The sequence below is a fragment of the Mesoplodon densirostris genome, chromosome 12 (assembly GCF_025265405.1).
Source record: "Mesoplodon densirostris isolate mMesDen1 chromosome 12, mMesDen1 primary haplotype, whole genome shotgun sequence".
Lineage (NCBI taxonomy): Eukaryota > Metazoa > Chordata > Mammalia > Artiodactyla > Ziphiidae > Mesoplodon > Mesoplodon densirostris.
Genome location: NC_082672.1, coordinates 89,752,941 through 89,779,057, shown reverse-complemented (window position 1 = coordinate 89,779,057; position 26,117 = coordinate 89,752,941). Strand labels below are relative to the sequence as shown.

The following is a 26,117-nucleotide window of genomic DNA, read 5'->3' as shown; positions in this document are numbered from 1 at the left end:
AGAGGGGTGGGATAGGGAGGGTGGGAGGGAGGGAGATGCAAGAGGGAAGAGATATGGGGATATATGTATATGTATAACTGATTCACTTTGTTGTAAAGCAGAAATTAACACACCATTGTAAAGCAATTATACTCCAATAAAGATGTTAAAAATAAATAAAATAAAATAAAATAAAAATAAACTCACAGAAGGAAAAAAAAGTTAATAAGGACACTGGCTATTCACACACGCAAGTAGTACACTCTTCAGGCAATAGAAAAAATAATTTAATATTTTCAGATATGTGTAATAATTCTTTTAAGGAAGTGATTAGGTCTATTTTGCCTTGGCTTAAAATCTAATGTTTTCAGTTGGTAAATATTTTTTAAGAAAATAGGACCTCTTAGTGTTGCTGGAACAAAGAGCAAAAAAAGTAGAGAAGTCCATAACTTTATTAATTTGTAGACTTTTATGTCTGCCTAACTAGAGACAATGCATTGTGAATGGAGAGACTCCGTCATTCATTTTTTGGAAGCCCTTGCAAAGCACAGTTTGTACAGGGTCAAGAAATGACACTGACTAGAACTAAGGTTATGGCAAAATGTGGGGAGTTTACAGACTTGAGACATTCATTCTGAAGAGGATGCAGTAAGAAGCTGTGAAAAAGGCAACAACTGAGGTAAACAGACCTTGGGCTCTGGCTTCTGTGCTCTTCCTTTACACGACCAGAAAAATGTCACCTAAGAGTTTGGTCACACAGCCCCTAACTGCCTTAGATGTACACATGGAGAGCTACGAGCAGTGACCTGCCCTTCACTGGCCACAGGGATGGTCACAAGAGCAAGTCACTGCAGATACTGAGAATTGTTTATTAGGGCGATTCGAGGAACACATGCAGTCAGTTCTGCAATCCTTTTAAATAAGAGGATGTATTGTACAAAAAATATCTTGCCTACCAGGGTCATTTCTGAAATACAACTGTAAACAAATCAAAGTTCTTCTTACCTTGTCCTTGGCTATGGCTGGGGGCTGCTTTAAAACTTCTTTTACAGTCTGTATGACAGTTTCTGCTCTCATGACACTGATTGAACGAACCAGTTCTACTAGTAAAAGCTGTTCTTCACTGGCTGCAGGAATAACCTGGAGGACACATCATTGTATTCACTTATGTACGTGTATATTTAAGTCTTTTAAGACAAATCACAGAATCAAGAGAATATTTTATGGCCTCTTCTTTAGGTAAAATTTCTTTTTTTAATCAATATAATACCTGTACATCATTTCAAAAAATCAAATAGGACAAGAAGCCTTTTAAGACAAAATAGCAGTGCCCTCGCACTTCTCATGCCCCAAAGCAACAATGTTCAACTCTTAGCTCTTTTCTATCATTTCTGAGTAATATACACTGTTATTACTTTTCCCACTTCATAATATTTTCTTTAATTTTACACATCATCTACTGACTTCCTGCTTTAGAAGACAAAGGTTTAGCTCTCTCACACTTTTCTCCCTATGCTCCCAACATAGTTACATTATAACTTCATTTAAATCAACATCTAGGGTTCACATGACTACTTAGGGTTATGCTGTGTATTATCACTGCCTGTCTTTTCTTGTACGACGTTTTGTTTTCCCTAGAGTTAAACTGTTTTCTTTTGCCGATCTTTAAAACAGTTTTCATTATTCATTCCAATGATAAGGTTCAACGAGTCTAGATTAATAAAATAATTTGCCTCAAAGAAATATAATTGTTTTTAATTTAATTTAGTTTTTTTAAGGACTTCCACAAAGAAACACTGGATATGATGAACTATGTATGTGCTTTCATTCATTTCAGAGTTGTTTATGATATGAAGAATTATTTATGTATATTTTGTATATAAATTTCCTCTTTTCACTAAAATCATGATGAAAAAAATAAAAGATGTATGAATAATTGTATATCAACCAGCAGATGGATGAAATAAATGAATATACATCAATGGAAAGGAATACAATGCCCGTATTCATAATATTTTATATGTAAATGTGTTTAAAAATCTGATAGTATATACAAGAAAACATGGTTATCATTAAGCAGTATGACTTCAGTTGGATTTGTCTACCTTTATAAAAAAAAACTTCCTTAATTGTCACAATGTGTTTAATAGAAGTGTGTGTGCACATACACGTGCATTTGTGTCTTTGCACTATTTTTGTTTGCTTGGTTTTCTCTATCACATGTTCATCCACAAACATGCCAAAGACGGTAAATGTCCTGTAATTGTGTATTCAAAAACATCAGATAATTAATCTCTCTACCTTCTACTTGGGTTGGTACTCTCTAGGCTTGCTATACAGTATCATCTTGATATCTCTCCTGTGACCATTGGTCTTAAAGATTCCCTTTCCTTTTCTTCTGTGTCGGAACTCCTATTTCTTGGATCCCACGTTGCCTTCTTTCTTGTTTTTTTCCTCCTCTGGTGGAGATACATCTTACAATAGCTGAGAAAGGGTGAATTGATCAAATTTTTTTTGTTTTTTTGAGACATTTCATGGTCAAAACTCACTTGAGTGACAGTTTGGCTCAGTTGAATTATAGACTGAAACTAATTTTCCCATCATAATTTCTAGTGCTGCTGTTGACAAGTCTTATCATTATCCCATTGAATATGACCAGTATTTTCTCTTTAGAAGACTGTCAGATCTCCTTTTTATCTTCAGTGTTTTGAAATTACTTGCTGATCTTTGTGTAGACATATCTCTTTTTACAGTGCCTGCAGAAACTCATTTCCTTCATTTCTGCGGAATTTCCTTGTACCATTTCTTAGATACTTTTCTTCCCTCATTTTTTCTATTCCTTCTTTCTTCAAAAAGATATTGAGACTCCGGTATCATTTCCCTAATTTTTAAATCTCCTTTCTTCTATTTTCCATATCTCTAAATTTACATTCTATATTTGGTATTTATCTACTTTCACTTTCCAACCCTTATAAGTGATTTTGTTTTGCTTCTGCTATAAAAATTTTTAACATTCAAGATAATTTAAAAATTTTGCAATAGTCTTTCTTATAATCTCTTCTTATTTCATGGATGCAATATGGTTTTTACCTCTTGAAGGACATTACTATTATTTACATTTTCTTCTGTTACCTGCATTGTTTCTTTTAACTTTCTCTATTTAGTTGTTTTGGTCTTTGTCTAATTTTTTGAGACTTTCTTCATATGACTTGGCTCTCTATCAATTTTAAATGTGAGTAATAATAATATAACTATATATATATATATTTACAGAGTGCTTATTAAGTGCTGTGCATTAGTAAGTGCCATATATATTTTTTTCCTTCTTCCCTTCCTCCCTCTCTCTCACTTTCTGATTCTCACAACCCCATGAAGTAGTATTGCTACCCTGAAGAAGTCATATAGTGAGTGGAGAAGTCAATATTTGAACCCCAGAGATCTGGTTTCAAAGTCTGCAGTCTTAACAACTATGCTACTATTGCCTTTCAAAAAGAAAGTAAAACATGATGGGAACTCAAGCATTTGTGTGCAGGACTACTGGATAGGTGGGCCTTCCTGTGTGGTGATAGTAGCCTAGTTTGTTTTTGCTAGGAGACTCAAAAACTTCAGTAGCTATAGATCTTTTTTCTTGGTCAGGTCATTTTCCTAGAGAGGAATCCTCCAGACTCCTACCTGAGGGACATAATAGCTTCCTGCCATCTCACTGGGGTGAGGGTGATTCCCATTTTTCAAAATGTAGACTTTTGAATGCTGGTTTCAGCATGAAGTCTAATTTCTACTTGTGTCAACCTTATGCCCTTGGGTCAAGAGCCCCTCTTTTTAAAAAATAATTAATTAATTAATTTTTGGTTGTGTTGGGTCTTTGTTCCTACGATCAGGCTTTCTCTAGTTGTGGTGAGCGGGGGCTTCTCTTTGTTGTGGTGCATGGGCTTCTTATTGCAGTGACTTCTCTTGTTGTGGAGCACGGGCTCTAGGCGTGTGGGCATCAGCAGTTGTGGTGTGTGGGCTCAGTAGTTGTGGCTTGAGGGCTCTAGAGTACAGGCTCAATAGTTGTAGCACATGGGTTTAATTGCTCTGCAGCATGTGGGATCTTTCTGGACCAGGGCTTGAACCCATGTCCCCTGCATTGGCAGGTGGATTCTTAACCACTGCACCACCGGGTAAGCCCAAGAGCCTCTCCTGATAAACTCTTCACAAAGTAAACTTGACTCCAGTCTCCTGATGGGACAGGGTAAGAGAAGTGGGTGGTTGGTTGTTTGGGTTGGGAAAAAGGGATCTATAAACTCTCAATCAGTCTTCCAGATTTCAGCCCCATCCTAACTCTCTGCCTTTAAGAAGTACCTGATACTTCTGCTTCCAGAAACTGTCTATAGTTTTACAGTGGGAATTGATCCCCTTCTTGCAGCAACTTAGTAGAGCAGAGAAGCTGATACTGATATCTAAGTCAATTACAACTCAGACATGTGTTTTTCATCTCGCAAAATTTTGTTGACTTATTTTTTTGTGGTGACCTCTCCCAATTTTTTTGTCATTGTGGGTTTTGCCATTTAAAATTTTTTTACTCTCATTTTTGGGACGAAAACAGAGAAAAATGCATGTGTTCAATATGCCATATTAAACCATGTGTCCTTGACTGATTTTAAATAGTCTAGGATCTCAGTTCTGTCCAATGTAATAACTACTACTGAATCCTCACATGCAAAATGTCATATAAGTGGGAATGTTAATTTCTATTACTTTAGATATGTCAGCCTATATGTAATGTGAAATCAGCACAAAAATAACAGATTAGAAACCTTCAGCTGGACAAATCATATATCTTATGGGAACATAAATTATTTAATAGCCTTAGTATTCTAATGAGTTAGTATTTATATCCAATATAGAACACTTTTTTGAGCTTTTTTTCTTTTCAGATTAAAAAAAATTATCTATTAATTTCATTTATTTTTGGCTGCATCAGGTCTTAGTGGCGGCACGTGGGATCTTGTTGTTGCAGCACGCAGGCTTCTCTCTAGTTGTGGCGTGTGGGTTTCTCTCTAGTCGTGGCGCGTGGGTTTCTCTCTAGTCGTGGTGCATGGGCTCCAGAGCATGTGGACTGTGTAGTTGCGGCATATGGGCTCTCTGGTTGTGGTGTGTGGGCTTAGTTGCCCCGTGGCATGTGGGATCTTAGTTCCCCAACCAGGGATCGAACCCGCATCCCGTGCATTGGAATGTGGATTCTTAAGCACTGGACCACCAGTGAAGTCCAAGAACACTTTTTTGAGCTTTCAAACCCACAAAGCAACAAAATTTTCACATACATAATCCAAAGACAACATATGAATTACATTTAGAAATGATTTAAGTGGTCACATTGTAATGAAAAACTAGTCAAGATGAAAATTTCTCTCCATATTCTTGCTCTGTACCTTGAATGACTATCATTTAAAAAACACATTGTATTATATTACAATTTCTATGTAAAATACAGCTACAGTTTTAATATCACATTAATTACTTGTCTTCACATAAAATATCTTTTATATTTATTTAAGAAATTTAAGCAATATATCATTATCTAAACCTGTACACAAACTTGTTGCCTTTCCACCACCCACCCTATCCCAGCCCCACTGCAACTAATGGAGAATTGAAAATCAGCATTTGCTCACCATATGCTTACCAAATGAAAAGACAAATACATACCTTGGTCCTAGTGGTGGTTTTGCTCTGTCTTCTTTCATTCCATACAAAGGCGATGGCAGCCATAAAGTGAACACCATGATTCATTGAAATGGGCCCCAATAATTCTAGGATCTGCTGTCTCAAGTTCTAAAAAAATTTAAGCAAAACAGAGTGAATTAAAAATTATGAAGCATTAATAACTGGATTGCACTTTTAGTTTTTCTTCAAATAATATACAGAACTTGTATGTTTTACTAACTAAATAATGGTAGAGGAAACTTTAATAGTGTTAAGAGATGCAACCATGGTCATTTTAATTCAAAAGGAAAAAAAACCCTATAATAGTTTAATCCAAACATCAGGACTTAAACAAAATTTTCTAATGATTTCCACCCTTCCCCCGCAGTGCCCAGTGTGCTCCCATGACTCCCAGATCTAGGAAGTCAGGTCTAGGAGCAAGATTAGGCAATTGAGGGATATCCATTTGACAACCTGCCATAGCATAACATGCTTTTAAACATTCACATAATTTCCCTCTAAATATAAAGTAGAAAATTTGGAAAATACCTAAGAGTATAAGAAGAAAAACACTTTTTTAAAAAATCAACCATTAACCTCATCATATTAAGATAATCACTATTAACACGTGAATTTTCATTATTCCTTTTTCTGCAGATAAATTTTTTTTACATAATTAGAAATACAATATTTGTTTAATTATGTAACATCCCTGTTTCACTAAACTTTTAAGCACTTTCCATCCACTAAGAATTCTTCAAAACCATGACATTAGTGGCTACATAATGTAACACTGAACAGATAATTTATTTAATCATTCCCTTATTGTTTAGGATCTCTCTTTTTTCTGCCATTAAATAAGGCTATAATAAATATTTTATGTATGTATTTACATAATTTTGATTACCTTAGAATTCATTACTAAAGTAGATTACTAGGTCAAAGACTATGAAACTTATTTAAAGATCTCTGTACATATTGCTAAACTGTTTTCCAGGAGAGATTTGCATATTAAAATGTCAGCTTGAAATGCCCTAAAAAAAGGAACAAAGTTATAACATGTATGAATGAACCTCAAAAATATTATGTCACATGAAAGAAACTAGATACAAAAGACCAAATAATGTATAATTCCATTTACAGGAAATGGCCAGAAAAAGCAAATCAATGTAGAGAAAACAGATTAGTGGTTGATTGTGGTTAGGGATGGGAACCGAGGGGCTGCAGGTGGGCATGAGGCATCTTTCTGTGGTGAGGGGTATGCTCAAACATTAGGTTGTGGTGACAGTACTACAGCTCTGTAAATTTACTAAAAAACCAAACAAAAACAAACACAAACATTGAATTATATATGCTTAAAAAGGGTGAATTTTGTGTTATGTCATCTCAATAAAACAGTTAAAAAAATTACTTGATAACTAATTACACAATCCATGCAGAGTATCATAAATACTACTCAAATTATTCACAAATTCAGAACATAATCTTTGGGAGAATCCTCAAATAGCCTCTTGAGCACCAAAGATGAAGTGTGAATTATCTAACCTTTGTGGCTCCAAGATTAATAGTGGTAACAGAGGCGGATGCAGCAATGGTTATCTTTTCCGAAGAATCGGCCTGATGCAGTACGCTCCAAAGCAGTGTCACAGAGGACATGATCATGTGAAGGATCGAGAGGATTCCACTGCGGGCTTCGAACAGGTGTTTCTGGTCTACATTGACCAAAAGCTATTAAAGTTGGGGGAAGAAAATGTATCACTTCCTGAGGTTTACAAATGGGACTTATTAGGCCTCATGATCTTTCAAAAGCAGTCAAATATTTGTGCAGTCTTACTTGGTGATACTGTGTAGTAGGGTCCAACAAACAGTAGTGGATAATGGCTGTGATCCCTTCCAAAAGGGTAAGAATCATATCTGGTGGAATAATTGATGCCATCCACAGAGGCCTGAAATAAAATGTATCCATTTGAACACAAGTTCTGTGAAAGAGAAGTTTGTGTTTTATCAGTAGTAAATGTCCAGCATGTGACAGGCACACAGTAAGTGCTCAATAAATATTATATAAATAAATAAGTGAATAAATTAGGAGCTTTTATACCCTCATCTAATAAAATAAGTGAGTCACATTAAATGTCCTAAAGTTCTTTTTGGATAATAAATTCTACACAAAACAAATACAGCCAGTAAATCTCTAGCAACCATGTAATGGCAGGTATATCAATATTAAAGGATACAGGCAGTTTTCTTATATTTTATATCTAGTACCTGAGATTATACAGGAGATAAACCAGACACTAGTCTATTAAACATCTCGATAATTTTGACAGATTAATTTTGAACATGGCCTGGGGATACAGATAAAATTCGCCACCAAACTATGAAAATCCTAAACAAGAAGTAAAATCAGATGGGAAAAGAATTATTTGTAGTTTTAAATTAATTTTAGTGTGAAATTAATTTGCACTTAGAAAACATATCAGATAAAACCAGGGAAACCCTTTGCTGAGCTTTCTATTACTTTTGTCAGCTCTGTTAAGAGCATCAAAATTAATTTCAGCTCTTAGGAGAAAAAAGTCCTGTTTATATATTCCTTCTGTTTTCCACTCCTGATTCTTTTGTTGATACTCTTCCTCAATGTTCTTCTTTATGAAACTAAGATACTGTTTGTAACCTAATATTAACCACTAATTTACTTCCCCAAATGGTTAGTGGTTATTTATTTATTTATTTATTTATTTATTTATTTATTTATTTTTGCAGTACGCGGGCCTCTCACTGTTGTGGCCTCTCCCATCGCGAAGCACAGGCTCTGGATGCGCAGGCTCAGCGGCCACGGCTCACGGGCCCAGCTGCTCCGCGGCATGTGGGATCTTCCCGGACCGGGGCACGAACCCGTGTCCCCTGCAACGGCAGGCGGACTCTCAACCACTGCGTCACCAGGGAAGCCCTGGTTAGTGGTTATTTAATAATAGTGGTTATTATTTAATAATAACCACTAATTTACTTCCCCAAGTTGCAACTGACTTACTAGATGATTAAGCAGTAATATATGTAAAAAAATGTTAATAATGTCAAAATTAAAAATCAACCCTTACCTACTATCAGATAATCCTGTTTCATATTTGTACTGTTGAATTAGGTTATCTAGATTTCTGCAAAGCTGTAGCGTCACAGAAACAACCACTCTCTGTAGAACTTTTCCCATGTAAGGCAGAGTAGATGTGATTAAACCAATCCATTGTGGGTGCATCTTACAAGCACAGTGTTGATGTAAAGCTCGTATCACCGCACAGAGGAACATGCCTTGAGATGTGATTGGCTGGGCATGCAGATACTGAAGAGAGGTCATGGGCTGATGGGGATTGATGTGTTCCAGATCAGATACCACAAAATCAAAACCTGTTTCATTCTCTTCAGGGATAGTCATTACCCTGTGTTCTAGAACAATGAGTCTCTGAAGCACTTTAAGAAGCTGTGACTGGAGTGTGCTGCCACTGTCAAATTCATCTTCTGAGAAATTGATCAGGCTGTCCTCTGAGAAACCTTCTTCCACAGCAACCATGTTCTTACCTGCCATCTTTTCACTGTGCCATTTCTGTGCACTAAAGATAGATGACAGCAAACAGTGAAGAATCACTTTCTGAACTTTGCACTTAGATAACATGTCAGAGATAAAACTAGGCAAACCTTTTGCAGAGCTTTCTATGACTTTTGCCAGCTCAGTAAAGAGGAGTGTCAAAATTTCAATGCTCATCATCTGCATGTTTCGATTGCCTATTAAATCTTGTGACGTGACCTTGACATGAGTTGGGTAATGGCTACGCATATAATATAAGCAGAGGGAAATAAGGATTTCTATATACATAGAACTCCGGAAGTTATGATTCGAGTCCACAGGAATGTGACTATAAAAATCTTTGCCCATAACAGAAATCCGGTGTCTGGCCAATAGATTCTGAAGCAGAGACAACTGAGGAGTATATGCATTATTTACACTAGTGGTTGAAATGGCATTTACAAAAGCAATGGGGTTAGTTTTCAAGATGGCCTTGATGGCAGAAAAAGCGTACAGAGTCCTTGATGAATCATACAGCTGGAGATACAAAAGCACATGTTGATAGAGTGGATGGATGTTGAAATTGGGAGATCTCCGTGATCCTGGAGAACCCATGTCACTCTCGATTTCAGAAATTTCCCCCTCTCCACAGCTGTACCAGTTCTCTAAATCCAGACCATCACTAAAGAAGACACTGGTTTGTTTGAGTTTTTCATTTGAAGTTTTTTTCTTGTCATCATCCTTTTTTCGGGCAAGTTTTACTTTAGGTTTTGCTCCTGGTTGTTTACCTGACTCCTTAACAATTGTTTCTTTCTCTGAGACTTTTTCTGATAATTTTTCTTTGAAGCTGAACTGAATACTACTGTGACTTCTCTGTCTAGATCTGGTTTCTGCAGAAGCAACAGAAGAGTCATGGAACATCTGCGTGGCTCCTGAAATACAAGGTGAGGAGCTATTTCTGGAGATTCCGTTTGGCACACGCTCACAGCCTTCCTCTGCAGACACAGACAAAAACTGAGAATGTTCATTACTCGGCAAAGCAATCTGACTCTGCTGAGCGGACTGATCTTCACTTTTAATCATCTCCTCACCTGGATCTACATCATTGTCCTCTGGGGGCATACCTTCAACTTCTAACTGGGATGGCACTGATGTAGATTCTGCTTCGAGGCCACTTACGACTTTACGTATCAGGTCAAAGACTACCTGCTGAACTTCGTCATCTGGGGAGCCTGCGTTTGGCACCTGGGAAGCCTCCTGCACATTCACGTTTTCAGGGTCAACTTCGTAACTCAAGTTGTCCCCAGCAGAGGACTGAGAACATCCAGAGTCAGAACTCTGAAGTGTTTCTATCTGTTGGTCTGGAAGATCAAAATCAGATACCACCATTGGAATTGTCTCACTGCTGGTACTTAGAAGGGACAGTCTGTCACTTAATGGGTTAACAGTAAGACTGAAGTTCTCTATTTCATCCATGGTAAGCGTCTTTTCACCATTTCCTGTCGATGCAATGAGTTGTACTTGGCTTACTGGCATATGAGAAAAAGAGTAAAGGAAAAATATAAAATATATTAAAATAACTGAAATGTAGACTGAACAAAATTTTCAATTACTTTCATTACCTCCTTATATTTTCCTATTAAAATATTTATTAATATGCTAGACTTTTTAAGTTAGAAAATTATGTAGATGACCATTAACTAGAATTTAATAGACAATTCAATACTAGAAGGCCTATTATTCAACTGAATTAAACAAAACAGCACATTTAACAGATAAAATATAAAACTTTGCCCTTATCCCCAAATACATCCTTTTCAAATCATTTAGTATATAGTTAGTATATAAATACATAATCTTCTTGATTTTAATAAAATTCAACAAGCATTTATGAATTATCTAGTTTGAGTAAGGCCCTAAACCAGGACAGGAGGGTGAGGTAAGGAAAAGACATCACTGTTCTAAGAAGTTTAAAACTAGCAGGGCATCACAAACAACCATTTCGGTACTTTTGGGGGGACATTCTTTTAGAGAGGCTTAGTTCCATGCAAGCAGTGCAAAATCAGATGCTTCAAATTTAGGAAAAGCATCATGACACCACAGGTGAGGTCTGAGAATGATCTCAGAGGACAGATGAGAATTCAGCTGACAGGCAGGAACTATGGCAGGCAAAGCGCTAACACAAGAGTTCTGGCAATAAGCAGGGTAGAGCATGTTCTTAGAAGAGTCAGGGGAAGCAGTGGAAAGGTAGTTAGAGAAAGGAACCAAGGTTCTGTAGAAACACACTAAAGATGAAGTAGGAGCACGACAGTTTAGTTTTAGCTTCACCGCTTACCAGCTGTGGGACTTTGAGAAAGCCACAGCCTTCTAAGCATCAGCTTCTTGCTCGGTCAAATGACCTTTTATTACTGACCTCACAGGATTATTTGACAAGAGATACAAATGAAATATTGAGTCTTTTGTCCCTAAGGTATAATCATCTAAGGGGGCCATTATCAGTGTATTACAGAGGGTATCATTTGACAATTTGTGAAGTGTGGACTTTATTCTAGCAATAGAGAATATTTATCAAACACTTACACTAGTCTCTGCACTAAACATGTCACAAACATTACTATATCTAACATTCACAATGAAGCCTTGAGAGGTGGGTATTATCATTCCTATTTTACAGATGAGGAAAATGACACATGAAATATAAAGTGCATTATAAGCTTACTAAAGATTCCCAGTGAAGCATCTACAGAGCTTTGCAGGGCCAGGATTATAAACTCTAAAGGTTATTTGTTAATACTGAAGAATGTTTCTGACCAGAGCTGGGCCGAGTCCTCCCCTGAAAGAAGCAACTGATAACAGAGATCCAAGTGCCCTATGATGGTCACTGATAAGGTACATACTGACACAGCCCACGTGAGCACTGCTAGTGCATGCGGAGGGGAGAAAATCAGCCCATGGAGAAGTTCTCACGTTTGGTTCTCCTGACAATCACTGTTGTGTTCGGCTTTCATTTTATTTTAGTAATTTAATTCTAAATAAAGTTGTTCTACTTCCGTGTGATATTCACCATTATTGCAGGAAAAGTTTTGCATGAAATGCTTGTCACTCTCTTCTCCGGGGTAACAGGGGGCCTTATTCCAATAACGTTCTGCTTGTACCCGCTGCACTGAAACCCTCTGAGTTTTGGGATGAAGCAAGAGCAATAGCAGTGGTTCCAAAACTCGTGCAATATCATGTCTTTGCAGGACTTGGTTCAGCCAGGCTTGTCCCACAGAGCTGGTGGAACCATCGAGACTGTTAAGGCTATCTAACATGATGAACAGTGACCTACAATAAACACCAATAATTAAAACAAAGAGCAAAATACCTATTTTAATGTTAACACTCTAATTTTTCTAAAATTAACACGACTATAAGTTGTGTTTCTTGCTTTGAATTAACTATTTTAAAGTAATCATACTTCAGAATAACTTTTGACCACAGTATTTTAATAATCTTAATTCCCAGTCTCAGTAGATACAATAAGAAAGGAGAAATAGTTTTTTCTCTTTTCTTGTGTTTCTTGAAATTTCACAAGCATACATTACTTTTAAAAGATAAACACTAGAAAACAGAAAAAAAAACCCTTAGACAATTAGTCTTGTTTTAGCAACATATTACTGTTCACATCACCAAAGACTGACCCGTCTGCAAGTCAACACTGCTTTCGTGTTGGTCTGTGTCCCTCTGCTCCCATTCTCTTTACCAGTTGAAGCGATGTGCTTAGTTCAAGGAAAGACCTTCTGTGAAAGGTGTGGAGGTATAGTTTGGAATCAGACAACCCAAGATTCAGATCTGGGCCATCCACTTCACCTCGTGTGTAACGATCTCGGGCAAGTGACTTAACTTCACTGGGGCCTTCACTGCCTCACACGATGAGGACAGGCGGTCATTCAATTACAGATGATATCTGTAAAGTACCTAGGCCCAGGGCCCAGTTCATTACAGGGGTTCAACAGCAGACCGTTTTAAAATGGTGATGCTGCGTGAAAAACCACCAGCTGAAATAACATATAGTAGAGTCCACCTCTGATCCTGAGTGGGGCTTGAGCGTAGTTAGATTTGGGGCCACCTCTAAGAGACTTGCTGGTGAGACTGCTATCTATGCCAATGTATGCAAATTTACCTATAAATGGCATCTCCTTGGAAGTTACTGCAAATCTCATATTTGGGGTATGGGTCATCTACGTAGTCTAGACAAACTCTCAGGCAGTTAACTACAGATTTTTTTAATCCATGGAAGTGGATTGTCAGTATTTTTGCTGTAGATTTTAATAAGTCTGGTTCAGGCAGAAGACTGAGAATGATTACTAGAGAAACACTTATACAATCTACTGTTTATAGGAAATTTCACTGAATATGAATATATATATATAAACTCAAGAAGGCTGTATCTGTTGCTGTAACCCTGACACCTAGAATGGCTCCTGGCACATAGAAGTAACTTGATGAAGTCATCCAATGAAAGGAAGGGGCACTGGGTGCTCCAGAGCATGAAAGGTGAAAATCTGTTAGATAAATGAAAATGCCGTGCCTTTTATTACAGCTTAGATTTAAAAAAATAATTTATAAATTCTCTTTATAAAATCACAAGTTGCTCTCTCCTATCTCTGCTCTCTCTCCCCTACCAAATAGGCCAGGGGATTCAAGAAAAGAAACATTAAGATATCAGAATATAAAATGTAACCAACCTGTCAAAAGACCGTGCAAAAGATGAAGACTTATTTATATGGAGGTCCCTTGTTAGATGCCAAAGAACTGCAAATTTTGCATGTGCTTCCATCCTTATTTTCTGAGGATGAATGTGAGAGATTATTTTATTATCCTTTGAAGGCATTAAGTGATTTTAATATAAACAAAGTAGTTATTTAAGACAGTATTATGTTGTATTATGTTCAATGTTCACTCCAACACTCCAACACATGATGAAATAAGCTGTGTTTTTTATGGAAGTAGAAAAGTGGAAAATACTTAAATATATAAAGAAATATTAAACCTAAAGGATCAGCTCATGCTGCCACGTAAGTTATTATTTAGTTTAGGTAATCAGTTAACTAGATTATTTTATAACAGGGGATGGAAAAACCTAATAATGTGTATGTTATGATATTCTGAGTATAGGAAGCACTTTCCCCCTCATTTTAATATATAAATACACAGTAGTCAAAACCAATTTTATGGCACTATATACTTTGCTTTTGCTCCCAGAAATTACATGTTAATCCCAAATGAATTTATCATCACTTACAAAGTTGGTTTATTAGATTAAAAATTTTAAGGACCTAAAAAAATTATTTCTACAAGAAAAATATTACATCATTTTTGGGATTATTTGAAAAAGATTAACTGTTAAGATAACAATGGGTAGAATAATGTAAAAATAAATTATTTAGAAAGACCAGTATTTGGTATTAGATAATGAAAATGTGTTAATGGAAATCACATAGAAATTGTTCTTGGATTGAAAGAATCAATATTGTGAAAATGACTATACTACCCAAAGCAATCTACAGATTCAATGTAATCCTTACCAAATTACCAATGGCATTTTTTACAGAACTAGAACAAAAAATCTTAAATTTGCATGGAGACACAAAAGACCCCAAATAGCCAAAGCAATCTTGAGGGAAAAAAATGGAGCTGGAGGAATCAGACTCCCTGACTTCAGACTATACTACAAAGCTACAGTCATCAAGACAATATGGTACTGGCACAAAAACAGAAATATAGATCAATGGAACAGGATAGAAAGCCCAGAGATAAACTCACGCACCTATGGTCAACTAATCTATGAGAAAGGAGGCAAGGATATACAATGGAGAAAAGACAGCCTCTTCAATAAGTGGTGCTGGGAAAAATGGACAGCTACATGTAAAAGAATGAAATTAGAACACTCCCTAACACTACACACAAAAATAAACTCAAAATGGATTAAAGACCTAAATGTAAGACCAGACACTTTAAAACTCTTAGAGGAAAACACAGGAAGAACCCTCTATGACATAATTCACAGCAAGATCTTTTTTGACCCACCTCCTAGAGGAATGGAAATTAAAAAAAATAAACAAATGGGACCTAATGAAACTTAAAAGCTTTTGCACAGCAAAGAAAACTCTAAACAAGATGAAAAGACAACACTCAGAATGGGAAATAATATTTTCAAACGAACCAACAGACAAAGGATTAATCTCCAAAATATATAAACAGCTCATGCAGCTCAATATCAAAAAAACAAACAACCCCATCCAAAAATGGGCAGAAGACCTAAATGGACATCTCTCCAAAGAAGACATACAGACTTCCAAGAGGTATGTGAAAAGCTGCTCAACATCACTAATCATTAGAGAAATGCAAATCAAAACTACAATGAGGTATCACCTCACACCAGTTAGAATGGGCATCATCAGAAAATCTACAAACAACAAATGCTGGAGAGGGTGTGGAGAAAATGGAAACCTCTTGCACTGTTGGTGGGAATGTAAACTGATACAGCCACTATGGAGGACAGTATGGTGGTTCCTTAAAAAACTAAAAATAGAATTACCATATGACCCAGCAATCCCACTACTGGGCATATACCCTGAGAAAACCATAATTCAAAAAGACACATGCACCCCAGTGTTCGCTGCAGCACTATTTACAATAGCCAGGTCATGGAAGCAACCTAAATGCCCATTGACAGACTAATGGATAAAGAAGATGTGGTACATATATACAATGGAATATTACTCAGCCATGAAAAGGAACGAAATTGGGTCATTTGTAGAGATGTGGATGGACTTAGAGACTGTCATACAGAGTGAAGTCAGTCAGAAAGAGAAAAACAAATAACGTATATGAACGCATATATGTGGAATCTAGAAAAATGGTACAGATGAACCGGTTTGCAGGGCAGAAAGACAGACACAGATGTAGAGAACAAATGTATGGACACCAAGGGGGAAAGTGGCGGGGGGTGGTGGTGGTGGTGGGATGAATTGGGAGATTGGGATTGACATGTATACACTGATGTGTATAAAATGGATAACTCATAAGAACGTGCTGTATAAAAATAAATAAATAAAATTTTAAAAAAAACAGAGAAAGAGAAATTGTAATATTACTAAAAATTTTATAGTCTTCCTCCAGCATTTGTGGAATCCTTCAAGTAAAAGACCCCTGAAATCGGGATTGCAACTGTCTAAACTGTTTGTGATAGGTTAGAGGAGTGCCTGCTTTTTCTGTGGGCCTAATAAATGTTTTTCCAGTGAAGCCTGTGTTTGTACATCAACCAATCGAAACATGTAAAAAAAAGTAAGTAATAACAGATAGTTTTTTTTCATGGATATATAATATCTTTATTCAGAGCTTAGTATTTCTTTAAAATGAAATGTTATACAAGTAAACAGGTATATAATTTGTCCTAGATTTATACTTAATATAAAGCAAATTACCACACTGAAACACAAGGCGCTCTATTTAAAATTTTCTGAACAATTCTGAAAGAATGTGTTGAAGTAAAATTAGAATTTTAACAGTTTTCTTGGAATAAACTTTTCAGTCCTCTCATTTACTCCTTCATTTGCCAGGACCCCCTGCCAAATGCTGCATTTACCCTACACAATGCCTTTTTGAACAAAACCCATTCAATCTCACTAGCATTGAGAACTTTTCAAAATGAGGGCAATCCACTTCTAAAAGCTGTTCAAAAAATCTTCTTAAAATTAATATTAGAGAGCAGATACAGGAAGACCACAGACTTCATTAAGTTACCCTGAACAGGTCAATCAGAATGATCGTTCTAGCTTGTTCTCAGGCCCAGTCATGACTCAGCCATCTTTACTCTAACTGACGTATGTATCACACTTCATATACATTAGGATACAAAATCCTTATTTTGGATATTTATTATAAGGCAAATCATATAATCTCACATACTAACACTCTATAGCTTATAAATGTCATTTCACATATATCAGTTAATGTATCTACCAGTTTCATAACTGAGGCCACCGAATACATCTTTAAACGACCCAAGAACTTGGACCACCAACAACTTTAATCATCACTCCCCACAGGTGGTATCCTGAACCAAGAAATAAACCCAGCATTTGATTTTGGGTTCCTTGATTTTTCATATTACTGATGCTTATGTAAAGAACTTTCCTCTAAAAAGAACAGAACACATGTATTTTAAAGATTTGATGATCACTGAATGAATTCATATTATCTCTTATTCAGATACTAGATGAAATAATTTTCCTAGAGTTTCCTTAATTTACCTTTTAGTATAATGCAAGCAGGAGGTAGGGTGGGCACAGGATAAGAAGAGAAGAATTTACCTTATCTTTATGGGTTAACTGCTGACTTATAACATCCTCACAGATGCTAGAAGAGGGAACCAAGTTATGTAATTGATAAAACAGTTCCACACTCTTCTGGTGGTGCTGAGGTGTCCCATCTCCCATCTGGTTCCACAATGTTAAAGCTACATGCTATAAAAAAAAGATGTAAAAGTCACAGTTACAAAATTGCAAATGGAAACTTATTTAACAGACATTTCCTATTAGGTACAAACAAGCCTCTGACTGCCAGACCTAGAAGGTCTTAATACTCATTATGCCACTGGAATGAGATTTAAAAGTGTAGCTTTCCGTCTGCTCACTTTCTGGTCCAGGCTTTTAGAACCTTTTATGATGGTCCTTTAATTATATTTATCTTAAACAGCAGATATGTAATCACTTTTTAAAGGGTCCAGACGAGACCCCATTTCACTATTTTAGAGATGTTTAGTAAAGTGATGCTAGAATATGTTATCTTTAAGAGGACATAAATCCCACATTGAAGGCAATTTAACGTTTACAGTTATATGCTGCAAAGTGAAATATAATTAATTCATAGTTCAAATATGCAAACTACTTAAAACATACAAAATAGGTTGTATGTATTTCAGTGCCACATGTGTTAACACAGCACTTGATGATCTATGACAGCATTAATAAAAATGCAACAATCATCAGGGTTCACCACAACAGTGTAGAAGCCAGCTCTGACCTAGCAGGAGGAGCTATCTGGAGGGGCACAATAACTTGAAATTACATTAAAATTTAAAAAAAAATTTATATATAAATAATCTACCTGCTTAAGTCAAATATACTTGATGTTCTTTCTATGTAGAGGATATCATATGTACTGTTGTGACAGAGATCAAAGACTGCATTTTTTTTTGAATGACATCATGCATCACAAATGATCATCAGACAATTCAGAGTCAGAAAACTTTTTCTGGGTGTTTTGGAGAGCAGAGGTTGCACTCTACAGAAAGCAAGTGTCACAACCACTTTATCTGGAAATACATTTTACTGTATAAATGAACTTTTCTCTTTACTCTAATACTCCCCATATCCTTATCTTTTCTCTCCTCACAAAACTGGGGAGAAGACTGGCCAAGCAGCACTGATCAAGTGTGGTGTCTTTTCCTATATGGTATGATATTCAGAGGTGTTTAATTAAGCCTGATTATCTTCTTTAAAATCTCTGCTATGCAAATTAGCTCAAGTATCATCTTAGTCATGAATGTATTTCTTAGAGCTCACCTTGAAAAATTCAGTCTTCTCAGCTATGTATCTCAGATTGCCCGGAGTGAGAGGAGGTCTAATAACCACAGCTACTCTTCCCTGGTTTGGACTTAAGGGTTGTGCAGGCTCCACACTGCTGATGTTTTCCCCAGTGACCATGGCCACCGACTGAGTCAATCCTACCAGATCCATTACTAGTGAAATCGCAGCGCTCTGCACACTGCAATCACTTGCTTGGCTGCAAGCGGTCATCAGTGTCTGGAGCCACAGTGGAGGCTGAACGTGCTCCCAGTCTGAAACAAAAGCCGGAAGCCAACACAGTCCATCACACTGAACCTTGCATGCACACTCTATCTTCCGAGTTAATTTCAAAACACAAAGCACTTCTACCAAATAACTTTAGGCCTTGCTTCGTGAACAAAACCATGGATTCTCACTTAGAATAGAGCTTCAAGAAAATAAAGCAGCAAGAGGAATTCCATAAAATTTTTTTAGTATGTATTTTTCTTATATCAAGTCATACAACCTATTTTCTGTCCTAAAAAAAGTTTATTAATCAATTAACATTATGTAGTACTCACTGCACTATGTGTGTGTACTATATATGTGTGTGTGTGTGTGTGTGTATATATAAATAAAAATTTAAATGAAGGTAAACACATATGATGCTAGTCATAATAAAGGAAATCAGGAAATTTTCCAACATATCAATCTCCCCATAATGACAGTGTTTCATTGAAAAAAAATCTACATATTAAAAGTTTTAAAAATTAAGAGGCTAAAAAAAACCCCAGTTTTAATATCTTAGTGTTCCTTAAAATAAAGGGTGAGGGGAGGGCTTCCCAGGTGGCGCAGTGGTTGAGAGTCCGCCTGCCAATGCAGGGGACATGGGTTCGTGCCCCGGTCCGGGAAGATCCCACATGCCGTGGAGCAGCTGGGCCCGTGAGCCATGGCTGCTGAGACTGCATGTCCGGAGCCTGTGCTCCGCAACGGGAGAGGCCACAACAGTGAGAGGCCCACATACCAAAAAAAAAAAAAAAAAAAAAAGGGTGAGGGGAAAGCATGCCATAAAAAATATTTTTAAATAAATAAAACCAAGATGACCTTACCAGTCTCTGATTTTTCAGAACGTAACTCTGAGGTATGGTTCCCCTCAGCAATGTAAACTGGGAAGCTGGAGCACTCCAGGAAGAGCTGACAAGCAGCAAGGAAGGCAGAAAGGTATTCTTTCGAAGTTTTTTGTTTACTTATGTTTCTCTCTTTTACACCACCATGGGAATCCCTGTCCCAGTCTGAAGTCTCTCCTAGCTCTCGACTAAGATCCCCTTGATGTTCTGTAGCCAAAGCCTGAGAGAAAGAGTTACTCTGAATGATGTAGAGGTTGATAAGTCTGGTGAGAAACTGCTGGACATACTCCAAGCAGCACTGCATTGCAGTTTTTTGGGCTGTCTTCCCACTTTGGGGTGCTGTCCCCTGAGTGACTATGGAAGGGGGCTGGATGATAGTTTCTTCAGATCCCACAGTGGAGGCGGTTTCTGTTTCAGAGGATGTGCTACCAATTGGGATGGCAGCTGCCTCCGGTCCCTCACTCAGTTCTCTGTCGATGTCATCAGTTCGGTCTGCTTGATACTGTATGAACTCAGTGAATCCACTCTCTGAGGAGCGACTACTTGGTGGATTTTCTCCATCTTCAAACACTTCAGTAGGATTTTCAAGAGAAACTGATAATACCTGGTAGAGTGTAAAAAGAGCAGAGGCTGAGTAACTAAATGTATTATGTTAGAAATTAAAATTAAAAAGTCACATTTTGAAAGAAGTCAGCTTTAGATTTGACTTATTCACAACCTAATTCACATTTCACAACTTAATCTATATATTTGGTTGAATCTTAAAAGAGTTTCTACAATTGATTCACATATCTATGCTAATAGGAAATACTGATACGGTTCTAATTAATATATTAATATAAAGCTATTCAATAAATATTTATTATTTGCTATATGCATAACTTAAGCTTAGGTTCTTGAGGACAAAATACATATATGTAAAACTCTAGGATCTATATACTTGTTTTCAAACTAATAATAATTTATTCAATCTATTTCACGAAATCACTTTCCTAATGTCTAAACAATGCATGGAATGAGACATGTAAGGTTAAAAAAAATAACATTTTAAAAACTAGAAATAGGGGGACCTTCAAAATGGCAGAGAAGTCATGGAGATCACCTTCCTCCCCACAAATACATCAGAAATACATCTACATGTGGAACAACTCCTACAGAACACCTACTGAACGCTGGCAGAAGACCTCAGACCTCCCAAAAGGCAAGAAACTCCCCACGTACCTGGGTAGGGCAAAGGAAAAAAGAATAAACAGAGACAAAGGGATAGGGACGGGACCTGCACCAGTGGGAGGGAGCCGTGAAGGAGGAAAGGTTTCCACACACTAGGAGCCCCTTCGTGGGCAGAGACTGCGGGTGGCGGAGGGGGGAAGCTTCGGAGCCGCGGAGGAGAGCACAGCAACAGGGGTGTGGAGGGCAAAGCGGAGAGATTCCCGCACAGAGGATCGGGGCCGACCGGCACACACCAGCCCGAGAGGCTCGTCTGCTCACCCGCCGGGGTGGGCGGGGCTGGGAGCTGAGGCTCGGGCTTCGGTCGGAGCGCAGGGAGAGGACTGGGGTTGGCGGCGTGAACACAGCCTGAAGGGGTTAGTGCGCCACGACTGGCCGGGAGGGAGTCCGGGAAAAAGTCTGGACCTGCCTAAGAGGCAAGAGACTTTTTCTTCCCTCTTTGTTCCCTGGTGCACGAGGAGAGGGGATTCAGAGCAGCACCTAAACGAGCTCCAGAGATGGGTGGGAGCCGTGGCTATTAGCGTGGACCCCAGAGATGGGCATGAGACGCTAAGGCTGCTCCTGCAGCCACTAAAAGCCTGTGTGCAAGCACAGGTCACAATCCATACCTCTCCTCCCGGGAGCCTCTGCAGCCCGCCACTGCCAGGGTCCCATGATCCAGGGACAACTTCCCCGGGGGAACACACGGCGCACCTCACGCTGGTGCAACGTCTCGCCGGCCTCTGCCACCACAGGCTCACCCTGCATTCTGTACCCCTCCCTCACCCCAGCCTGAGTGAGCCAGAGCCCCCTAATCAGCTGCTCCTTTAACCCCATCCTGTCTAAGTGAAGAACAGACGCCTTCAGGCGACCTACACGCAGAGGCGGGGACAAATCCAAAGCTGAACCCCGGGAGCTGTGTGAACAAAGAAGAGAAAGGGAAATCTCTCCCAGCAGCCTCAGGAGCAGCAAATTAAACCTCCACAATCAACTTAATGTACCTGCATCTCTGGAATACCTGAATAGACAACAAATCATCCCAAATTGAGGCGGTGGACTTTGGGAGCAACTATAGACTTGGGGTTTGCTGTATACGACTGACTGGTTTCTGGTTTTATGTTTATTTAAGTGTTTAGAGCTTATTATCATTGGTAGATTTGTTTATTGATTTGGTTGCTCTCTTCCTTTTCTTTAAATATATATATATTTTTCTCTTTTTGTTAGTGTGTATGTGTATGCTTCTTTATGTGATTTTGTTTGTACAGATTTGCTTTTACCATTTGTCCTAGGGTTCTGTCTGTCCGTATTTTGTTTGTTTGTTTGTTTGTTTTAGTATAGTTCTTAGCACTTGTTATCATTGGTGGATTTGTTTTTTGGTTTGGTTGCTCTCTTCTCTTTTCCTTTTTTTCATTACTTTTGAATATTTTTATTAAAATTTTTTTATTTTAATAACTTTATTTTATTATTATTTTTTCTTTCTTTCTTTTCTTTCTCCCTTTTCTTCTGAGCAGAGTGGCTGACAGGGTCTTAGCACTCCGGCCAAGTGTCAGGCCTGAGCCTCTAAGGTGGGAGAGCTGAGTTCAGGATGCTGGTCCACCAGAGACCTCCCAGCCCCACATAATATTAAACAGCGAAAGCTCTCCCAGAGATCTCCACCTCAACACTAAGACCCAGTTCCACACAATGACCAGCAAGCTCCAGTGCTGGACACCCCATGCCAAACAACTAGCAAGACAGGAACACAACCCCACCCATTAGCAGAGAGGCTGCCTAAGATCATAATAAGGTCACAGACACCCCAAAACACACAACTGGATGTGGTCCTGCCAACCAGAAAGACAAGATCCAGCCTCATCCACCAGAACACAGGCACCAGTCCCCTCCACCAGGAAGCCTACACAACCCACAAAACCAACCCTACCCACTGGGGGTAGATACCAAAAAAAACCGGAACTATGAACCTGCAGCCTGAGAAAAGGAGACCCCAAACACAGTAAGTGAAGCAAAATAAGAAGACAGAGAAATACACAGCAGATGAAGGAGCAAGGTAAAAACCCACCAGACCGAACAAATGAAGAGGAAATAGGCAGTCTACCTGAAAAAGAATTCAGAGTAATGATAGTAAAGATGATCCTAAATCTTGGAAACAGAATGGAGAAAATACAAGAAGCATTTAACAAGGACCTAGAAGAACTAAAGAACAAACAAACAATGATGAACAACACAAAAAATGAAATTAAAAATTCTCCAGAAGGAATCAATAGCAGAATAACTGAGGCAGAACGGATAAGTGACCTGGAAGATAAAATAGTGGAAATAACTACTGCAGAGCAGAATAAAGAAAAAACAATGAAAAGAATTGAGGACAGTCTCAGAGACCCCTGGCACAACATTAAACACACCAACATTCGAATTACAGGGGTCCTTGAAGAAGAAGAGAAAAAGAAAGGGACTAAGAAAATATTTGAAGAGATTATAGGTGAAAACTTCCCTGATATGGGAAAGGAAATAGTCAACCAAGTCCAGGAAGCACAGAGTCCCATACAGGATAAATCCAAGGAGAAACACGCCAAGACACATATTAATCAAACTATCAAAAATTAAATACAAAGAAAACATATTAAAAGCAGCAAGGGAAAAGCAACAAATAACACAGAAGGGAATCTCCATAAGGTTAACAGCTGATCTTTCAGTAGAAACTCTGCAAGCCAGAAGGTTGGGACATGACATATTTAAAGTGATGGAAGGAAAAAACGTACAACCAAGATTACTCTACCCAGCAAGGATCTCATTCAGATTTGATGGAGAAATTAAAACCTTCACAGACAAGCAAAAGCGAAGAGAATTCAGCACCACCACACCAGCTTTACAACAAATGCTAAAGGAACTTCTCTAGGCAGGAAACCAAAGAATAGGAAAAGACCTACAATAACAAACCCAAAACAATTAAGAAAATGGTAATAGGAACATACATATCAATAATTACCTTAAATGTAAATGGATTAAATGCTCCAACTAAAAGAAACAGACTGGCTGAATTGATACAAAAACAAGACCCATATATATGCTGTCTACAAGAGACCCACTTCAGACCTAGGGACACATACAGACTGAAAGTGAGGGGATGGAAAAAGATATTCCATGCAAATGGAAATCAAAAGAAAGCTGGAGTAGCAATTCTCATATCAGACAAAATAGACTTTAAAACAAAGACTATTACAAGAGACAAAGAAGGACACTACATAATGATCAAGGGATCAATCCAAGAAGAAGATACAACAATTGTAAATATTTATGCAGCAACACAGGAGCACCTCAGTACATAAGGCAAATGCTAACAGCCGTTAAACGGGAAATCAACAGTAACACATTCATTGTAGGGGACTTTAACACCCCACTTTCACTAATGTACAGATCATCCAAAATGAAAATAAATAAGGAAACACAAGCTTTAAATGATGCATTAAACAAGATGGATTTAATTGATATTTATAGGACATTCCATTCAAAAACAACAGAATACAATTTCTTCTCAAGTGCTCATGGAACATTCTCCAGGACAGATCATATCTTCGGTCACGAATCAAGCCTTGGTAAATATAAGAAAGTTGAAATCATATCAAGTATCTTTTCTGATCACAACGATATGAGACTACATATCAATTACAGAAAAAAATCTGTAAAAAAAACAAACACATGGAGGCTAAACAATATGCTACTAAATAACCAAGAGATCACTGAAGAAATCAAAGAGGAAATCAAAAAATACCTAGAAACAAATGACAATGAAAACACTATGACCCAAAACTTATGGGATGCAGCAAAAGCAGTTATAAGAGGGAAGTTTACAGCAATACAATCCTACCTTAAGAAACAAGAAACATCTCAAATAAATAACCTAACCTTACACCTAAAGCAATTAGAGAAAGAAGAACAAAAAACTCCCAAAGTTAGCAGAAGGAAAGAAATCATAAAGATCATATCAAAAATAAATGAAAAAGAAATGAAGGAAACAATAGCAAAGATCAATAAAACTAAAAGTTGGTTCTTTGAGAAGATAAACAAAATTGATAAACCATTAACCAGACTCATCAAAAAAAAAAAGGGAGAAGACTCAAATCAACAGAATTAGAAATGAAAAAGGAGAAGAAGTAACAACTGACACTGCAAAAATATAAAGGATCATGAGAGATTACCACAGGCAACTATATGCCAATAAAATGGACAACTGGAAGAAATGGACAAATTCTTAGAAAAGCACAACCTTCCGAGACTGAACCAGGAAGAAATAAAAAATATAAACAGACCAATCACAAGCACTGAAATTGAGACTGTGATTAAAAAATCTTCCAGCAAACAGAAGCCCAGGACCAGATGGCTTCACAGGCAAATTCTATCAAACATTTAGAGAAGAGCTAACACCTATCCTTCTCAAACTCTTCCAAAATATAGCAGAGAGCAGAACACTCCCAAACTCATTCTACGAGGCCACCATCACCCTGATACCAAAACCAGACAAAGATGTCACAAAGAAAGAAAACTATAGGCCACTATCACTGATGAACATAGATGCAAAAATCCAACAAAATACGAGCAACCAGAATGCAACAGCATATTAAAAGGATCATACACCATGATCAAGTGGGGTTTATCCCAGGAATGCAAGGATTCTTCAATATACGCAAATCAATCAATGTGATATATCATATTAACAAAATGAAGGATAAAAACCATATGATAATCTCAATAGATGCAGAAAAAGCTTTTGAGAAAATTCAACACCCATTTATGATAAAAACCCTGCAGAAAATAGGCATAGAGGGAATTTATCTCAACACAATAAAGGCCATATATGACAAACCCACAGCCAACAGTGTTCTCAATGGTGAAAAACTGAAACCATTTCTACTAAGATTAGGAGCAAGACAAGGTTGCCCACTCTCACCACTCTTATTCAACATAGTTTTGGAA

General features: G+C 37.6%; 1 protein-coding gene across 3 annotated transcripts in view; it reads right to left on the bottom strand.

The window, feature by feature from the left end:
- Positions 1–26,117, bottom strand: part of DOP1A (DOP1 leucine zipper like protein A) — a 111,153-nt gene that overhangs the window by 20,932 nt on the left and 64,104 nt on the right. For all 3 annotated transcript variants that reach the window (XM_060115076.1, XM_060115078.1, XM_060115079.1), the window contains exons 14-23: positions 19,923–20,544; positions 18,832–19,106; positions 17,578–17,730; positions 13,948–14,048; positions 12,285–12,544; positions 8,760–10,749; positions 7,499–7,610; positions 7,210–7,392; positions 5,668–5,793; positions 985–1,119 (exon numbers count right to left, since the gene is read on the bottom strand). In XM_060115076.1, the coding sequence (XP_059971059.1) occupies positions 985–1,119; positions 5,668–5,793; positions 7,210–7,392; positions 7,499–7,610; positions 8,760–10,749; positions 12,285–12,544; positions 13,948–14,048; positions 17,578–17,730; positions 18,832–19,106; positions 19,923–20,544 (3,957 nt within the window). The remainder of the gene's footprint in view (positions 1–984; positions 1,120–5,667; positions 5,794–7,209; positions 7,393–7,498; positions 7,611–8,759; positions 10,750–12,284; positions 12,545–13,947; positions 14,049–17,577; positions 17,731–18,831; positions 19,107–19,922; positions 20,545–26,117) is intronic.